Source organism: Somniosus microcephalus, chromosome 1 (assembly GCF_052327205.1).
Source record: "Somniosus microcephalus isolate GS21.2 chromosome 1, FLI_Smic_1.0, whole genome shotgun sequence".
In the NCBI taxonomy this organism is placed as follows: Eukaryota; Metazoa; Chordata; class Chondrichthyes; order Squaliformes; family Somniosidae; genus Somniosus; species Somniosus microcephalus.
Window position 1 is genome coordinate 441,720,206 of NC_140987.1, and position 16,850 is coordinate 441,737,055.

General features: G+C 49.9%; 1 protein-coding gene across 1 annotated transcript in view; it reads right to left on the bottom strand.

The window, feature by feature from the left end:
- LOC147125344 (mitogen-activated protein kinase kinase kinase kinase 4) overlaps positions 1-16,850 on the bottom strand; it is a 407,092-nt gene that overhangs the window by 33,119 nt on the left and 357,123 nt on the right. Inside the window, exon 26 of the mRNA XM_086001780.1 lies at positions 12,678-12,812. Coding sequence (XP_085857906.1) covers positions 12,678-12,812 — 135 coding nt within the window. The remainder of the gene's footprint in view (positions 1-12,677; positions 12,813-16,850) is intronic.

A 16,850-nucleotide genomic window follows, 5' to 3' on the forward strand; every position in this document is an offset into this window, starting at 1 on the left:
TCAGCGGGGACTTACATAGAAACATAGAAGATAGGAGCAGGAGTAGGCCATTCGGCCCCTCGAGCCTGTTCCGCCATTTAATGAGGTCATGGCTGATCATCCAAATTCAGTACCCTGTCCCTGCTTTCTCCCTATATACCCTGTGAGGAATACTAGCCAGTCAGCTACCTTTATACCTGGGCAGGTAATGGGCGGAGTCAGAGGTGGTCAGCCCAGGTATAACAGTGCGACAAGAGGTGACCTCGTGTAGTGATGTGACAGTGAGAACAGTGAGAACAATATACAGTGATAACTATAACAGTGGTTTACCACATTCACCCCTTGTTTAGATTAGAGTCCGGCGGGGTGAAGTGTATTACCAGCTCTGGTATGTCAGTCTGTCCGGAGGCTTCGTTAGCCTCTCCGATCGTCGCAGCGGCGGTGTTACATTATCCGGTGTTAAAGCTGGTGTCTGCGTAGTCGGCAAAGGCTCGTGGGGTTCCGGCATGCCGTCTACCTCGGCTGGACTCGGGGGGTTGGGAGGGGGGGGGTGAGGGTGCGAGGTCTCGTAAGGAGACAGTGTCCTCCCGTCCGTCTGGGTAAGCCACATAGGCGTACTGGGGGTTGGCGTGCAGGAGGTCCACCTTCTCGACCAGGGGGTCCGTTTTATGGGCCCTCACGTGCTTTCGCAGCAAGACGGGTCCCGGAGAGGTCAGCCAGGTTGGTAGGGTGGTTCCCGTAGTCGACTTCCTGGGGAAGACAAACATTCGAGCATGGGGGGTGGTGTTAATGGCAGTGCAAAGTAGTGACCGGATGGAGTGCAGCGCAATCGGGAGGACCTCTTGCCAGCGGGAGGTTGGGAGGCCCTTAGACTTTAAGGCTAAGAGGGTGGCCTTCCATACCGTCGCGTTCTCTCTTTCCACCTGGCCGTTCCCTCGGGGGTTGTAGCTGGTGGTCCTGCTTGCTGCAATACCCCTCTCCAATAGGAACTGACGGAGTTCCTCGCTCATGAAGGAGGCGCCCCGGTCACTATGTATATAGTTCGGGAACCCGAACAAGGCGAAGAGTTTGTTCAGGCATTTAATGACCGTGTTACTGGTCATGTCTGGGCAGGGGAAGGCAAAGGGGAAACGGGAGTACTCATCAACGATGTTGAGGAAGTACACATTACGGTCGGATGACGGTAGGGGCCCCTTGAAGTCGATGCTCAGACGCTCGAAGGGGCGGGTGGCCTTGATCAGGCTTGCTCTGTCCGGCTTATAGAAGTGCGGTTTGCACTCAGCACAGATCTGGCAGTTCCTGGTCATGGTCCTGACCTCCTCGATGGAGTATGGCAGGTTGCGGGCCTTAATGAAATGGTAGAGTCTGGTGACTCCGGGGTGGCAGAGGTCATTGTGGAGGGTCTGAAGTCTATCACTTTGCGCGCTGGCGCATGTAATGCGTGAAAGAGCATCAGGGGGGTCGTTCAGTTTACCGGGCCGGTACAAGATCTCATAATCATAGGTGGAAAGCTCGATTCTCCACCTCAAGATTTTGTCGTTCTTGATCTTGCCCCTCAGCTTGTTATTAAACATGAAGGCAACCGAGCGTTGGTCGGTGAGGAGGGTAAATCGTTTGCCTGCCAAGTAGTGCCTCCAGCGCCGTACTGCCTCCACAATTGCCTGGGCTTCCTTCTCGACCGACGAGTGTCGGGTCTCGGGGCCCTGTAGGGTCCTTGAGAAGAAGGCTACCGGCCTACCCTCCTGGTTAAGGGTAGCGGCTAGGGCGAAGTCGGATGCATCGCTCTCCACTTGGAAGGGGATTGACTCATCCACTGCGTGCATTGTGGCCTTGGCTATGTCTCCCTTAATGAGGGAGAAGGCCGCGCACGCCTCTTCCGTGAGGGGGAAGGATGTGGTTTTCAGGAGGGGTCTGGCTTTGTCCGCATAATTGGGTACCCATTGGGCATAGTAGGCGAAAAGCCCCAGGGTTCTCCTAAGTGCTTTTGGACAGTGGGGGAGGGGTAGCTCCATGAGGGGGCGCATTCTTTCGGGGTCGGGGCCGATGACTCCGTTCTCTACTACACAGCCAAGGATGGCAAGGCGCGCTGTGTTAAACACGCATTTCTCCTTATTGTAGGTGAGGTTCAGCCGTTGGGCCGTACGGAGGAATTTCTCCAGATTCACGTCATGGTCCTGCCGGTTGCGGCCGCAGATGGTGACGTTATCGAGATAGGGGAAAGTGGCCTGTAGTCCGTTCTGGTCAACCATCCGGTCCATCTCCCGTTGGAAAACCGAGACCCCGTTGGTGACACCAAAGGGGACCCTAAGGAATTGGTAGAGGCGGCCATTCGCCTCGAAGGCGGTGTACTGGCTGTCCTCCGGGCTGATGGGGAGTTGGTGGTAGGCCGACTTGAGGTCGATGGTCGAGAATACGCGGTATTGTGCAATCTCATTGACCATGTCCGATATGCGGGGGAGGGGGTATGCGTCCAGCTGGGTGTATCTGTTTATGGTCTGGCTGTAGTCGATAACCAGGCGATTTTTGTCGCCGGTCTTGACTACCACCACCTGGGCACGCCAGGGGCTGCTGCTCCCCTCAATAATGCCCTCTTTCAGGAGTCGCTGCACCTCAGAGCTAATGAAGGCTCTGTCCCCAGCGCTGTACCGCCTGCTCTTAGTAGCGACAGGTTTGCAGTCGGGGGTGAGGTTAGCGAACAGGGAAGGTGGCGGTACCTTGAGGGTGGATAGGCTGCAGGTGTTACGCGGTGGGCGGTTTAACTTTCGCTGGTTGTCGACTGTGAGTGGGGGGAGGGGTCCACCGTATGCTAGGGTTACACTTTGGAGGTGGGATTGGAAGTCCAGCCCTAGTATGACGGCAGCGCACAGCTGGGGGAGTACGAGGAGTTTAAAATTTTTATACTCTGTCCCTTTAACCGACAATGTCACGACACAGTAGCCGCTGATGTCTGTGGCGTGCGACCTCGATGCCATCGAGATGCGGCTGCGCGTTGGCAGGACGGGGAGGGAGTAGTGGCTCACCGTGTCTGGGTGGATGAAGCTCTCCGTGCTTCCGCTGTCGAACAGGCAGGTCGTGGCGTGGCCGTTGACTTTGATGTCCATCATTGAGCTGGCCAGGTGGTGCGGGCGGGCTTGATCCAGGGTCACGGAAGCTAGGGTGTAGATGAGCGCGTCGTTGTCATGACAAGATGGCGGCGAAGATGGCGGCCCCCGTAGTTCACATGAGGCTCTGTTTAAATCGTTTGCCCCGCACAAAGATGGCCGCCCCTGCTGTTCCCATGAGGCTCTGCAGGCTTCGGCTGCCCCGCACAAAGATGGCCGCCCCTGGTTTTCCCATGAGGCTCTGCAGGCTTCGGCTGCCCCGCACAAAGATGGCCGCCCCTGGTTTTCCCATGAGGCTCTGCAGGCTTCGGCTGCCCCGCACAAAGATGGCCGCCCCCAGGGTTCGCATGAGGCACTGCTGGCTTCTGAGGATTTGCTTCTGCAGGCCTTGGAGAAGTGGCCTTTCTTGAGGCAGGTTTTGCAGGTCGAGTTTTTGGCTGGGCAGCGCGACCTCGGATGCTTCTCCTGGCCGCAAAAGAAGCAGCCAGCGGCCCGATCGGGGTTGCCTGATGTCGGGGCCGGTACCGGGGCTAGCGGGCCCGGTCGGATCCGTGATGCAGACGCTGAGGTAGGTCCCGGGGGCAGCGCTGTGAAGGGTGGTGGGGTGGGGGTCGGGCCCGAGTCCCAGGGTCGCGAATAGTACCTGGCAAACGCTTCCTGGTCTTGCTGGGTGGCCTCTAGGGTGAGGGCGAGGGCTTCGGCCTTGTCCAGGTCTATGTCCTTAGCTTCAAGCAGTCTTTGCCGTGTGTAGTCGGAACGTAGGCCTCTCACCAAGGCGTCGCGGACATTGTCTTCCATGTTCGCAGTAGCCGTCACCGCTTTAAAGTCACAGTTCCTGCCGAGTTGTCTCAGCGCTCGTGAAAATTCAGCTATCGATTCTCCTGGCTGTTGCTGGCGAGATCTTAAGAGATGCCTAGTGTACATGTAGTTTACCGGGCTCCGGTACTGCTGTTTCAGTAGGTTGATGGCGTCGTCGTACGTAGTCATGTCCTGGATGAGTGTATATACTCTCGGGCTCGCTTGGGCTTTCAGGACTCTTAGTTTGGATCTCTGAGGGACGACGGCTTCCTCCAGGTACGATTCGAAGCAGTCCAGCCAGTGTTTGAAGTCGTTGGCTGAGTTTGGTGCCTGTGGGTTTAGATCCAGGTATGGTGGTTTCAAGGCTTGCAGCCAAGCCGGCTGGTGTGGCCCGTTGTCTGGAGGCTGCTGTTGCTGTGCTGCTGGGTGAGCTCCTTGCTGTTGCTGTTCATTATCAGACATCTTTAAAATTTAGTCAATAAAATTGATATGCCTATCAATTAGTCCAATAAAAGGCGACGAGTTAAGAACGTAACTGAAGGTTTTTATTGGCTAAATAACAGAGCCCACCCTCGTGGGTGATCCGATCCAACAGGGAGGAATACTAGCCAGTCAGCTACCTTTATACCTGGGCAGGTAATGGGCGGAGTCGGAGGTGGTCAGCCCAGGTATAACAGTGCGACAAGAGGCGACCTCGTGTAGTGATGTGACAGTGAGAACAGTGAGAACAATATACAGTGATAACTATAACAGTGGTTTACCACACCCTGATCCCTTTAGCCTTAAGAAATATATCTAACTCCTTCTTGAATATATTTAATGAGTTGGCCTCAACTGCCTTCTGTGGTAGAGAATTCTACAGTTTCACCACTCTGGGTGAAGAAATTCCTCCTCATCTCAGTCCTAAATGGCTTACCCCTTATCCTTAGACTGTGACCCCTGGTTCTGGACTCCCCGGCCATCAGGAACATCCTTCCTGCATCTAGTCTGTCTAGTCCTGTTTGAATTTTATAAGTTTCAATGAGATCCCCTCTCATTCTTCTAAACTCCAGCGAGTATAAGCCCAATCGACCCAATCTCTCTTCATATGTCATTCCTGCCATCCCAGGTATCAGTCTGATGAATCTTTGCTGCACTCCCTCCATGGCAAGAACATCCTTCCTCAGATAAGGCGACCAAAACTGCACACAATACTCAAGATGTGGTCTCACCAAGGCCCTGTACAACTGCAGCAAGACATCCTTGTCCCTGTACTCGAACCCTCTCGCTACGAAGGCCAACATACCATTTGCCTTCTTAACCGCCTGCTGCACCTGCATGCTTACCTTCAGCGACTGGTGCACAAGGACACCCAGGTCTCGTTGCACTTCCCCTTTTCCCAATCTATTGCCGTTCAAATAATAATCTGCCTTCCTGTTTGCCTGGGGGTGAAATCCCCCCTGGAGGGCCGTTTGGTGTGCTAAGTAAAACATGTTTGGAAAGTTAGTGCCAGGCGCTAACCTTTTCAAACATTAGCTAAATTCCCATTTTTTCTCCCAAGAGGGAAGTGGAGCGCGAAATCAAGCCCCTTGGAGCACGAGAGGTGGGGAATGGTTTATTTTTAGATATGTGGGCCACCGGGGAGCAGGAGTGCCGTACCATCAGCCTGGCACTCATGCAGAGCGCCGGGCTGACCGATCGCGGCACGGACGCTGCGATTGGTGGCCGAAAATAAATATTTTTTAAAAATTGGCAGTTTTTTTTGGCTGGCCGGCCACTGTACCTTTAAGTTGCACCCCACGAGCGGCCGGCCTCACTGTTCGCGACCCCTGCAGCAGTCGCTGACATCGCCCGGTGCTGCTGCGGGGCGCGATTGTGAATTTTTCTTCTGAGGCGTTACCGGGGCGCCGCACCTGGTAGATGACGTCATGATCTCCGGGCGCAGGAGATCGGGGCGTTAACCCGGTATCTCCTCGAGGGGGGGGGCGCGGGTGGGCGCAAAGCCATTCGCGCTCGCTTAGCGTCTCCCGCCGGAGGCACAAACGAGGGGAGTTTCGCCCCCCCTCCGTCATCAGGCATCTAATCCAGTGTGGCGCCCTCTACAGGGGATCAGTGGTGCCTGTGATCAGTGAAAGCAGCAGGGAGGCTCTTCAACCAATCAGATTCAAGAATCCTCTCTGAGACACTGGGGGTGGGGGGGAATTTTCACAGGAACAAACAGGTGGGTTGGCGGTGAAGCGGGGGGAAGTTAAAGCTTTAAAAATCTAAATCCCGACTCCAACCCACCCACCTTTACTCAGGCGGGATGGGGGGGCCGGGCAGCCAATCCGCTGCCAGGAGGAGGGTTGGCATTTTAAAAATGATAATGAGGCCCTGAAGCCTCTGCTTTAACCTGCTGTGCTGGTTTAACTGCAGGCGGCCGGGAATCCCAGGCCTCGTGATTCTTGGTAGCTGCAGCGAGGTGGGCACGGCCTTGGGGAGCACTCCTTGTGGGCCGGGAGGAGCAGGAGCGCTTCCTCCTGGCCCCCCCAAGCTCACCCACCAGCAGCCCGCACCTCCCCCGGGATCAGGAATCGGACCTTCCCTGTGAATTGAACTCAGCCCCGGGGCCAGGGATCAGACCCCTCACCCCACTGCCCCCCCCCCCGCAAGGATCAGAACTTCCCCCGGGGTGGGGGATTGGACACCCCACTCCGAGCTTGGAACCACTTTAATTGTCAGGGCTAGAGAGGTTGTTCAGCAGTAATTATCATTTATTACGGCATTAAAAACTCGGTTACTCCTGATTTTACAAGCCCTAACCTTTCCATCTGTCTTTAGTGAGATAAAAGTGGGTAACTAGCCTAAATTCACACCATTATAGTGATCTCTGTGCTGATTCCATCGCGAAGATTGCAACAACGCACCCTATGGAGGAGCAGGGTATCACTGACAGCAACTTGAATTGAATATTTTACTGTTTTGGTTCTGTTTTGGGTCGTCTTGGCCGACATCAATATTGCAATATTCAAAGAAAATCTTTTCATAAATTACTAATGTCTGTATTTCTCCGCAGGATGTGGAGCTGATGTCTTATGCTGCTTTCACCTTGTCAGTTTACATTTTCTTTCAACAGTCACGGCATTAAGCAGAAACTGCATTATGTCTGTCAATTTACAGATTCTTCTACCAAATGTTGTTTAATGTGAAAAACAAGACTCATGTATTTTACCGATTTTAAGCGCCAAGGATCGTGTTGTTTTTTGCAACAGCTTTCCCTCAACGTCATTCTCTGCACTTGTCCAACGGCAGCTTCTGCTATCCTTCAACCTTAATCTCCCCCAGGCCCGTTCTCTCCTTCCATTTGATCTCGGCCTCTCTTCTCTACAAACCCTGATCCGACCTCGTACAGACCCAAGGCTGGATTTTGTTTTGGGCAGGTCGCTAGTCATTACGATTTTGCAGAGGTAGTGGAACCCCCAGTTTTTGCTTATTTAAATATTTGATTGATGGTATTGTAGTGTTTAATGTTGGCAGAGCAGCAGTGATACCCGCCCTGCTGTATGCCTCAGAGACATGGACCATGTACAGCAGGCACCTCAAAGCACTGGAGCGGTACCACCAACGCTGCCTCCGCAAGATCCTGCAAATCCATTGGCAGGATAGGCGCACCAATGTCAGTGTTCTCGCTCAGGCCAACATCCCCAGCATCGAAGTTTTGCCCACGCTCGATCAGCTCCGATGGACGGGCCACATCGTCTGCATGCCCGATACGGGACTCCCAAAACAAGCACTCTACTCGGAGCTCTGGCACGGCAAGAGAGCCCCAGGTGGGCAGAGGAAATGCTTTAAGGACACCCTCAAAGCCTCCTTGAAAAAGTGTAACATCCCCACCGACACCTGGGAATCCCTGGCCCAAGGCCGCACAAAGTGGAGGAGAAGCATCCGGGAAGGCGCCGAGCACCTCGAGTCTCTTTGCCGGGAGCAAGCAGAAGCCAAGCACAGGCAGTGCAAGGAGCGCACGTCAACCCAAGCACCCCACCCACCCGCCCCTTCAACCACCGTCTGCCCCACCTGTGACAGAGACTGTAGGTCCCGCATTGGACTCATCAGTCACCTGAGAACTCATTTTTAATGTGGAAGCAAGTCATCCTCGGTTCCGAGGGACTGCCTAAGAAGAAGAAGTTTAATGTTGGATCTTCGCTGGTAGGTGGCCAGTAATGGATACTAATCGTGTCAAGATGCTTATTTCTCAAGAATGTTGCCAGGACAACAACAACTTGCATTTATATAGCGCCTTTAACGTAGTAAAGTGTGACCCCTCTCATCTTGTTATGACAAATACAGATTAAAGACATGGGGGGGAGGGGTGGTGGGGGGGGGATAAAATTCCACCGGGATTTTTGCTCTTCATGCGTGCTGTACGCCGCGTTTCCGGGGTTTTCTGTGGCTCTTCCAGCAACATTATGGCGGACGAGTCGGAAATTCCTGTGGAAATTCGCCCGATATTGTTTTTCCCCCTCACGAACCATAGAGCAACACCGCAGGAGGTACACTAGTCATTCCAAAAATGGCACTTTTTTCGTTTCCTGTCCTGGAAATCACATTTCGGAAAGTGTTTATTTTCATGAAGTCTTTTGAGTTGGACAATCAGAGGTTTGAAGGTAACCACTTTCAAGGAGGACCACCGGCTAAAGCTGGACCTCTCTTGCCAGAAGGTACTTGTGAGATCTCATCTTCAGTGTCTATTCTTCACACTTACTGATCACCTCCTTTATACATTTACAAATCACCCTCCTTTATTGCTTTACTGCCCATCCTTCCTTATACATTAAAAAAAAATTGTTTATGGGATGTGGGCGGTGCTGGCAAGGCCAGCATTTATTGCCCATCCCTAATTACCCTTGAGAAGGTGGTGGTGAGCCGTCTTCTTGAACCGCTGCAGTCCATGTGGTGAAGGTACATGCAGCTGCTGCTCATCCATCATAAAAATTGTTATTCCTTTGGTCTCATTTTCCCATGGTAGATATGAGGCTTATTTTCTTCATACTTGGTAATCTCAGATTAGATAGTCACAGTCATTTCCAAGGGCAAGATTCTCAAACTGGACTCTCCTGTCCCCTTTTTGAAATCTGACGTGTTGAGATCCTGTCATGTACAGGAAACTTCGCGATATCCAGCACCGACGGGACCGAGCTGCTGCCGATCTATCAAAACTTCCGGATAGACCAGCGCTAATGTTGAAGGATACGGAGGTTTTCATCTCCATATCTGACAACAAACACTGTTGCTTACCAACAGCTTGTAAACACTCGGCCCGTACCTTGGAAGCGTCTCTGAAGCTGTTGCTAAGCTACAGAGACGCTTTCCAGAGCCTGACTGTTAAAAAAATGCTAGGAGAAGAAAAAAAACCTAACCAAAACGGCTGCTGATTTCTGCCGTTAGATCGAGGTTTCCGGACATACAACCTCCGGATAAACCAAAGTTTCCTGTATCTTGGAACCTATTCTTTATCTGCTCAGGTCACATGTGGCCTGTTCCCATCACTTAATGAATTTCAGTGCTGAGGTAAATGCAACATTTTTAAATTTCGCTTAAAACGACCGCATTAGGTTCCCGCATTAGCTACTGGTTCATAAACTCAGCAGAAGCTATGTTACTACATTTACCTAGCTGTTAGTGAGCAAGTCTTCGATGTACATTGGATCACAAATTAAGGACACGTACAAGAGGTCATGTGTGGATCTGCTCAGAGTGTGGAGCCTCACATGAATCAGAAGCAGGGCTGCAATATTGCACGGCCAATTCTGCAACTCAGGCTCCTGTCTAGCGAGGCTGTGCTCTGGGACTGGAGCCTGCCAAAAAATTCCCCAATAATCTCCACAAGACATTTCAGCAATTAAAAAAAATAACGAAGACTACACAAGGCTTTCTTTCACAAATTATATCAGCCAAATTGGTTTCACTGGATGAAAATGATTAACAGAACCCACTTCACAGCCAAATGCCCCTTACGTGTTTACAACTTTCCAATCTCGGCATGGATAATGAGAGATTTATTGGCTACTTTTGATACAGTGAAGCACAAGTGTAAAATACAAATCCATTGGTTTATAAATTATGTTCTGATTCCAGGATGGAAAAATTCCAAATTATTTGGGACGAGTCCAAATCAGGACTGCTCAGAGAGAATGGTGTGTTCGCTGGTTTCCTGGGGGAACACTGCTGCCCAAAGAGGCAGATGGTGCCTGGTTAAGCATGGTTCAGTACCAATCCTGCAGCATTGACACATTGGTGTTGAATACGGGCTCAAATCCACAGCAAACTGCAAATCCACAAGCTCTGGTCTGAAAGTGACGGAGCTGCCAATGGCGCTGAAGAATTTACGGCCTTATTTGCTTGCATTCAATGTAGCAAAAATTTAGACCTGGGCTGCAACAGCTGCACTGAGGCGAAGAAGTTTCACTTTGCACCCACAGTGAAATGTTGCTGTGTGAATCCGAAGTCAAGGCCCGATCATTCGTCGGAGTGAAATCTGATTCCACTTTCCTCTCGATTAGAATCTTAGGCCGCGATTTTACGAACCTCGGCAGGTCCGTGGTGGGTGATGTCGATGGCGGGTCCCGACCCCGCTGCTCTCTCCATCCCGGCCTCTGAAATGACTTTCCCTGAAATGGGCTTGTTAAACCCGCCCAGCACGTTTCCCGGCCAATTAGAGGAAGCGGGTCTGGTAACGTCATTTGATGACGCATCATCAGCCGGTTTCTTTAAAGGGTCAGTGGCCAACTTTCTTTTGACAGTTGTGCTGTCAGTACTCTACAGCATTGAGGGGCTGCAAACACTGACAATCACTGCACAGAGGTGCACAGCTGCACCCAGGCTCTCCCATGACTCCCTCCACTTGCTTATGGAGGGAGTCACAGCACGCAGGGAGGTTCTCTTCCCTTCCCATGGGCGGAAGACACCTCCCCAAGACACCAACACAGTTGGGTTGCACATTGCAGAGGAGGGCACAAGCAGGGATGTCATCAGGAGGACCTGGGTGCAGTGCCGCAAACGTTTCAATGATCTCAGTAGATCATGAAACGTTAGTACAAAGCCACACTCAACCTCATCCTGCTGCCTTCACTCTGCCTTCCCTACCCTACTCCTGCACATCCTTACTCACACCAACTTACCTTGCACCTCCACCCATCCCTCTCTATCTACATTATCACTTCCCCATCTCACTAGCCACCCCTCACCCTCGCCCTCATCCTAGTCCAATCATACCAACTAACAACACACAAGGGTAGGCACTTGGGTGTTTTATGCAATGTTCATGTGTTGTCAAACATTGAAACCTTTATATTCAACACTTTGCATTCTTGGACAGATTTGTGCGCACCTTTGGAAGTGGCTTAGTGAGTTGCATGTGAGACCATAATGGTGCCCCCGCAATGGTGATGAGTGTGAAAGGAATGGCTTGGGCATTGTAGGGATGCTTTATGGTGTTGGTGTGGGGTGGTGCCAACCTGGTGCACCATGTGGCAGCCAGTGTGTACAGCGTCAAGTGGTCTCCCGGGCAGCAATGTGGTCGGGTGCTGATGCCCTGTGTCCTGTGCAGCATCAGGTGATTGCGGAAAAGATTGGTGTTGTTGTTGGTGCTGCTGGTGTGCTTGGTGTTGCTGGTGTTGGGGCTGATCGTGGTGGGATTCTGAGGACCAAGATGAGAGAGTTTCAAGGGCACCCATGCTGATGGAATAGATGGCAGGTGAAGTAGGGATGACAGAATTGATCTGTCAATGGTGAGAGAGGTTGTTCCAATGAGGTGAGAGAGGTAATGAGGTCAGACTGGATGGAGACTTGTGTAAAGATTTGCTGCATTCTGAATCTGTCGTGGAAATGCAGTTTAGAGAAGCTAGTGGTTAGGGGAACATATCTCAATCAGCTGGGAGCTTTGACTTGACATTTGAAGCTGTCAACTCATCAGCTGATTCAATGGCCATTGACCTCCCGCCTCAGCTTCACAGACAAGGTCTTGGCACAGCGGGAAACTGGTGGGCCACCTGTCAAATCCAAAATCTGGGAAAAAACCATTAATAAGTGGCTGTAAACAGGACAGTAATGATTTTAATTGCCCCCCCCGCCGCTGCTTGTCAGGTCTGCTCAGCGCTGGCAGACCCGACATTTGGTAAAGGTGCGTGGCAGCGGGTTCACAGCAGGGTCACGACCCGCTGGTAGAAAAAACGCTTTCCCACCTGACCCGTCACCGATTGCACCCGCTGACCCCCCGCAAAATCCAGCCCATAGAATCATACAGCCATTTGGCCCATCGTGTCCATGCCAGCTCTTTGAAAGAGCTATCCAATTTGTCTCACTCTCCCGCTCTTACCCCATAGCCCTACAAAATTTTCCCTTTCAAGTGTGTATCCAATTCCCTTTTTAAAGTCACTATTGAATTTGCTTCTTCCACCCTTTCAGGCAGTGCATTCCAGATCATAACAACTCGCCGTGTTAAAAATGTTCTTAAACTTTACGAATTTTCCCATAAAAGTCAGCTCCTACTGCGTACTGAGGTGAATATGGTGAAGCAGAATCAAAACCAGAGAAGATTAAAATGTAGTGATGTTAATCTATGGTTGAATTGAGTTAAGCATTACAAAAGCAGACATTATACCTGGAATCCATTTCTACCAGAAGTGGCCACCAATGTTTATAGAGGTCCACTTAGTATAATTGGTATTTCTAGATGTGGGATAGGCAACATAAAATAAATCTTTAAAACAGAAATAACAACAACCTTTTACAAAGATAGTCTAGACCAGTAAATGTTCCATCTTCAGAGAACACAACACGTACCAACTTTGTAGTGAACACAGCCTTCCAAATCTCCAACTGAGACCCAGCCTTGTTTTTTTTCCACTTCAGGATCGTTGCGCAAGATCTTGTTTCTAAGCCATGACAAGTAGTAAACTCTCAACTTGTTCTTTTTCCCTGTGGGGCGAAACAGTATAACAATGAACACTCATGCCCCCGAGCCCCACCTGCATCTTACAAATGGAATAACATGACACCGGACAGTTCAAAATGGGAATTCGCGGTTGAAACACTGCGTCTGTGTATCACTGGGGAAATGTACGTGATGGGAGGTGACTGGCCTCTTTATGTACTATAGAGCCATCACCAATGGTAGGCTACCTTCAACAACAAGGCAACCCTTAGGGAGAAAGCAGGGACAGGGTACTGAATTTGGATGAGCAGCCATGATCTCATCAAATGGCAGAGCAGGCTCGAGGGGCCGAATGGCCTACTCCTGCTCCTATATTCTATGTTTCTACTGATTTTCTATAGCATCTCCACGGGCAGCTCTGGTGGGCTTCCTACTTGTGGGTGCCAGCAATCAGGAAACCGGTCCTTCCACCGTTAGGAGTGAAGGTGGTCAGAAAATGACGTCACAAATTGCTACATTTATGCGACACTGATAGTGCTGTGCAATCCATCACACGGTGCAAATTGGGCAGATGTCACAGTAGCAGAAGTTGAGGCTTCTGCCTGTGTCTGTTCACTGGCTTCAAATCTATCTACTGATTCATGTAAAATATTAACTTTCCTCCTCCATTTATATGTGTCACACAGTTAATCAGCATATTTGTGCTGTTGTAAAATGGCATCCAATCTTGAAATCTCAATGTCATTCAACCATGCATTATCACAGTGCCGAGGACAGAAATATTAACACCCAGACAAAAATCAGTAGTCTTCATGGTCACCTAGTTAAAGGTACAATCCTGCCCTGTAATCACATACCCAAAAATTGTGATTTAGATTTTAGTCCAGGAAAATTGCATTTAAGGGGAAGCTAGTCAAACCCATGAGGGAGAAAGGAATAGAAGGATATGCTGATAGGGTCAGATGACGAGGGATGGGAGGAGGCTCGTGTGGAGCATAAACACCGGCATGGGCCAGTTGGGCTGAATGGCCTCTTTCTGTGCTGCACCTTCTATGTAATTCTATGTAAAAATTGCAGGGCCGATTAATCATTTTCTGGCAATTTCACTAAAGAAAATCATTGCATGTAAGGCAGGTACTTAACAACCGAAACATCTCAGCGACATGGATGAAATTAGATAGTACGCTGAAAACTGTTGGGCAAATTACTTTGGTATTAAAATAATTGCGCTCCACAATTAACGTGTTACCATACGCAAGTTCTGCCTAATTAGGCTGTCGTGGGGGGAAAAAATGTAACAGTTAATGCAGATATTGAATTCGACGTCACTCTGCCATTGGAAGTACTCACTGGAAAGAAAAACCCCACGGTATAATTGAAACACGTCAACTTGGTCATTTTCTGAGCACATGCCAGTGGCAGGGGGACCCGCGGCTGATCAGAAGCCCCAGCGGACGCTGCACCCATGATGTTCTGATAGGGGCTGGTGGCAAATGAGGTCCTTATCACTGGAATGTACCCCACAAATCACCCACTTATGGCCACGACGGGGTGGGGTAAATGCTAGCGATGTCTGAAAGCTTATGGTCTTTGCAAAGCACCAAGAGGTCGCAGCAGTGTCGTGTGACACTGGTCTGGCGCTCGTCCATGTCATTTTTCGCCAATCCGTTTCGGAGTCGCTCTTCTCGCCTGCATTCATCTGTGTTGCAGGGTAGCAGCTGCGTGGATGAAATCTGGGACCAGCAATTTTTTTTTTCTTTTAAATTCACGTTTATATTTTACAGAATTCCCCAATCAGCAAGAGTCAAAATTACGGTACAAAAATATTCACTACAAACTTGCAGCAGTATCTGAAAGGCTGCAGGCACAGTATTGGGAAAGGGAGGCATGGAAGATGAAAGGAAACACTTCTGGATAAGGTCCTCGCAGAGCCTTGTCCTGGAGCATTCTTGCAAAAATATCTGCTCTGGGTACTCAACAACGACAGCTTGCATTTATATAGTGCCTTTAACGTAGTAAAACGTCCCAAGGCGTTTCGCAGGAGCGTCACCAGGCAAAATAAATGACCTCGAGCCGCATAAGCAGATATTAGGAGACGCGACCAAACGCTTGATCAAAGAGGTAGGTTTCAAGGCAGAGAGAGAGATGGAGAAGCAGAGAGGTTTAGCGAGAGAATCCCAGAGCTTAGGGCCTAGGCAGCTGAAGGCACGGCCGCCCATTATGGGACAATGGGACGAAGAAAGTCAGGGATGCACAGGATACTCTTATTCCTCTTCATTTTCTTTTACTTCTTTCCTCTGATTCATTCCAGTGTACTCCTTCAGTGCCAAACAATGCCCACGTTTTACACTCTCCTCCAGTCATAAGTCCAAGCCTATGCTTTATGGTCCTCCAACTTTGGCCTCCTCCACGTCACCTATTCCCCCCCCTCACCCGCTTCACCCTGGGTCACACTCTCTGGAAATCCCTCCTTCACTCCTCTTTCCTTGATACTCCCCTCCCCATTACCATGGTAGGATTTGAACTTACTGGATTACTAGTCCAGTAACATTACCATTACACAACCGTACCCTCTAATGAGGAGAAATGGAAGTGAAGGGTTGAAGAGATGACCAAAATCAATGTCAAAGAGACAGGATTTGAGAATAGTTTTAACAATGGGGAAAGAGGCATCAAAATGCCAAAAACTGGAGATGCTGAAAATCAGAAACTTGAAATTCTGGAAACAGTCAGCAGGTCTGTTAGCATCTGTGCAGAGAACAGACAAGTCCGTGTTTCAGGTGTGAAGGGTCCACACCTGAACTACTAACTTGTCTATTCTCAACAGATGCTGATTAACCAAGTTCCCATTGAGTTTTGGACCACTAAATCCTCTTAAGACGGTTCTGGTTTCAGTTAAAATGCAGGCCGAACAGAAATGCAATACTCATTCTGAACCCTCCAATCAGCGCCGCACTCTGAATTTATCCATGGGCATTCATTTAATCTCCGCCCGCATCGCAGTGGCTACACAATGAGCCTGATAGCAGACAGGCCCCCAGCCACATTACTGCCTTTAAGGGATGAACAGTGTCATGAATCTTATCATGACTCATGAAGTGACACTGGGCGGCCAGCTGGTGGCGCCGTCCAAGGAGTATAAATACTCGGGCGTGGGCCTAGCTTGCTCAGGATGTTTCTGTAACCAGGAACTAGTGATGTAACTAGAATCTCATGGTTGTGAAACAGTTGATTAAAGCCTTGTTTTATACTCAAACCAAGCACTCAGTCGTCTTTTTATATCAAACAGTAATCACCGTATGCTGGGTGGGAATTGGCATTTATAATGCATGTGTTCTGTTTGATTATTCGTTGTAAAATCTTGGCATTGTGAAGCATCTGAGCAGCGCTGTGATGTTGGCCCTGTGGTTTACAGCCCCACCAGCTGGTCAGACTGTACCAGCACCAGATGCAATGGAAACCACAGCTCCTGCTACACGATCAATACAAGTGAGGTTGCACTAAGAAGTGCAAAAGACCAGCATTCCCAGGACCATACTCATCTTTTAGCTTTTGCCTGTTAAGCAAGTTTCTGTTGGGAGGACAGTTTAAATGGAAAGGAATTCCCGTCAGAGAGCGTTAGCTGATAACACGTTGCTGCAGAGACACAGAACAAGCAGGGACAGTCGTTGATGATGAGCGATCCAGCAGAGACTGTCTTGTTTTGCACACTTTGTACAAAACTAATAAATTGCAGGACAACGGAGTATTACAATTTAAACTATTTTAATGAAGCATCAGGTCTGTGCTTACTCATATCAGTACAGCACCGTGTGGACAAGATGGAGTCAGGACCCCCTGGGTCTTCTAAACAATAGCAGTCCTTACAGATGCCTGCAGGCCAATGACAACTCAGCATGTGATCACATGTGAATATAATAGGTATTCCTTACAGATGCCTGCGGGCCAATGATAAATCAATATGCAAATGTTGCAGAGACAACAAACTGTCTGCTCGCTCTGGCCTTGAAAAGGCACCTGCCGTAGATCTGGAAAATTAGCGAGTTGGGGTCAAGTTATGGGGAGTGATCCTTGTTAAGACT